Here is a 3,140-nt window from a genome sequence, read left to right as displayed (position 1 = left end):
CACTTGCAAGTCGCTGCTTTACCATTGATCATCTTTGTGTCCATCCTTACTTCGACAACAGTCAGTAAGTGTTTGATTATAAGGTCATAGGCTTAGTCGGCGTGCTGCGTCCTAAGTTTGTGATAGAAGAATAAGTCTGCTTATCTTACCTGCCTCGAGTGCCTGCCCAGCGTACTCGCCGCAGTGTTGCGTCTTCGCACGTCCACCCGCACGTTAGCGGTGTCATATCTTCACCTGACGTTCCATCAGTCACTGACTCTACCAGCGTAAGCCACACCAAGGCATTGCGCAGCATCGACGGTGTCATCCGTCATCCTCGAGCGAGAACTCCAGAAGAGTTCTACGAGCAGCGGCCCATAAGACCCCTGCCAAGGCCAGGACACATCTCTATGGGAGGTCGGTCCCCTCGCGGCACTAGTTCAGTTTCTATTATCCAGACTCCCTCGGTCAGGCGACCGAGACTACCTGCAGGACCATCTGGTCCAGATCTCAATCAAGGGACATACGTCAAGACCGCTACTAGGTCTCATTTCATCTATCCTCTCGCCGTCTCCATCATCTCGACTCAGCGCGTCGAAGGCACTCTTCGACAGATTCGTATCCTACTCACCAAACGATATCGTCGTCAGCTTGACGACCACGACATCTTCGACCTCGAGCATCTCATACTCAAGCTCGAATCCATCCGCACTGACATAGCGGAATTCAAGCTTTCCTTCGTTCACCAACACGTAGTTCGCCACTTCTGCAACTACGTCCAGGAAAGGAAGCATCAGGGCGGAGAAGCTCGCTGGATAATCAGAGATATTATCCAGAAGTATCGTTTAGGAATACAGGTCACAGGGCGACCTTTGTTGTAGATACGAATATTCACTTTGTATATGTCTTCATCTGGCGATTCGAACAATCTTGATAACTTCGAGCAGTTAAATCCAATCGGTCACACCTTTGATTATCTTTGGGATTCAATTCCACGTGTTCTTCGAGACAGAGCAGGCGAAGCGTTTGCTACATACGAGGACACGTTCGACATCGATTACCACGACGTATATCACATATACGCCCTCCAAATTTACCCAGAATTTGATTGGAGGAACGTCGCGGTTCATATCTGCTATATCCCTATCAGGTCCGAAGAACCCGAAGACCGTCTCACCGAAGCTTACAATAGCTTCGTCGATTGGCTCGAAGAAGTCGAGCGCATTTGCGAAATCCATCATAACCATCAGTGGCCCGCAGTCAGGGACAAGACCAGGTTTTTGTGGCAACCCTTCGTCAAGGTCATCCATCGAGACCTTTGTCTGCTGCGAAACCAACGCTCAGGACGAGTAATTGCCCGACAGGCCACGATCACCAATAGGCATATCGCCGAGTTCGAAGAACACCTTCGAGAGATTGAGGAAGAATTGTAAAAATGACGACCCCCACCCCAAATGATCCAAGCTTCTCTCGTGCTCCATCTCCGGAGCTTCCCGCACGTCTTAATATCGTTTTGCAACCCCCGAATCCTATCATTCGTCAAGCCCTTGCCGACACGGCGCCCCCAAATGCGAACATACCCGAAAATGTGAAGAATTGGGTAGTCGATCTCGTCACGAACGTGGTGGAAGAGATGCGTCAACAAACGGTGGCGCATTACGAAAATCTTATCCAGCGCCAAGCGCATACAATGGAACGTAACACCACAGAGTTTCACAATCGAACGGTCTTCTTAGACCAGCATCGTCAACAATCTGAGTCGCGAATCACAGACTTGGAGGAAACCTCGGCAGCCTTAGCTGAGGATAACAAGGCCATTAACGAATCGCTTGTGGCATTTGACGATGAGGTCAAGGATCTCCAAACCAGGATGGAAGACCTGAAGAAATCACACGATCGACTTCGCGCATGGGCATCTACTCAGGGAAGAAAAGCAGGGCAAGGCAGTACCAATGTCGACGACACGGACGATGACGATGAGCCATCGTTTGGTCGCAAGGGTAAAGGCGTAAAAATTGACCAACCAGAAAAATATGGTGGCAATAAGGACGGAGTCAATCTCGATGATTGGCTCGAACAAGTAATGCTCTGGTTGAAATATACCGGACATACCAAAGACGAGTCCAAAATTATGTCTACCCTCTTGCTCCTGAAAGGAGGAGCACGCGAATACATGCGGCATTGGATCACCGAAATAAACGAAAACAACAAGGCACCCGGAACTTGGGCGGAGTTCGTCTCAGAACTTCGCGCGGCATACGAATCATTGGACAAGGATGACAAGAAGCGAACGGAGTTAGAAGCCTTCGTCAAGAAGGATCATCGAGACTTCCGGAAGTTCGCAGAAGACTTCCGTCCAAAGGCAACAGGTACAGGCTTCTCGGATCAAGATTTGATCGAAAAGATCAAGAAACATATTCCGGAGAAAACGTGGCTGCTCATGCTGGCAGACACGACCAAGGACAACTGGCCCAAGAAGTGGACCGAGTTCCTTACATTTGCACTCCGAATATTTACATCATTACAACGAGAAGGCCACCATGCCAAGGCCGAAACCAAGGACCCGAATGCTATGGAGGTTGATGCAGTTGGGAACAAGGGAAAGAGTAAATCGGGCAAAGCGCGAAGCGTGCAGGATGACAAGTTGGTTTGCGCCAACTGCAAAAAGAACAAGCCAACATTCTTCAAATCGTCGAAACGCTTCGGCAAGTATTGCACCGATTGTTTCAAATTGGACCATGTCAAGAGGCAGATTGAGAAGGAGAAGGAGACAGCTGCGAAGAAGAAGGACGGGAAGAAAAAAGACGACACCAGGAAAAAATCCAAGTCGTCCAAGACGCGACAAGTAGCATCAGATTCTGCTTCATCCGATAGCGAAATGGACACAGACAGTGGTCCCGAAGTCAAGAAGCACAAGAGCTCTTCCTCTAAGACTAAGGGGAAGGGGAAGGAGACAGCTGCGCATATCAGCGACCGCAGCATCCACTCGGAAAGCGAGCCTGATGCATCCGAGTCGGACGAAGATTTCGCTGCGATCCTCTCAAGGCTCAGGCGCCTGAGGGCGAATGGATCCAGTTCATCTAAAAAGGCGGGAGAGGGCTCTTCAAGGAAGGATCGGAAGGGTTTTCTCAAAGGGGATCTGTAGGCAGCTCGTCAGAGTC

General features: G+C 49.8%; 1 protein-coding gene across 1 annotated transcript; it reads right to left on the bottom strand.

Annotated features, from left to right (window-relative positions):
• Positions 1-602: 602 nt before the first annotated feature.
• On the bottom strand, positions 603-1,289 carry LAESUDRAFT_758400 (uncharacterized protein; the record flags this gene model as incomplete). Its single annotated transcript, XM_040912443.1, has 3 exons — positions 603-790; positions 850-916; positions 1,017-1,289. The coding sequence occupies 3 exons, from the start codon at positions 1,287-1,289 to the stop codon at positions 603-605; spliced, it is 528 nt and encodes a 175-aa protein (XP_040765123.1).
• Positions 1,290-3,140: the final 1,851 nt, after the last annotated feature.

Source organism: Laetiporus sulphureus (assembly GCF_001632365.1).
Source record: "Laetiporus sulphureus 93-53 unplaced genomic scaffold LAESUscaffold_15, whole genome shotgun sequence".
NCBI lineage: Eukaryota > Fungi > Basidiomycota > Agaricomycetes > Polyporales > Laetiporaceae > Laetiporus > Laetiporus sulphureus.
The sequence above is the reverse complement of the archived record's forward strand: the minus strand, read 5'-3'. Positions and strand labels throughout refer to the sequence as shown.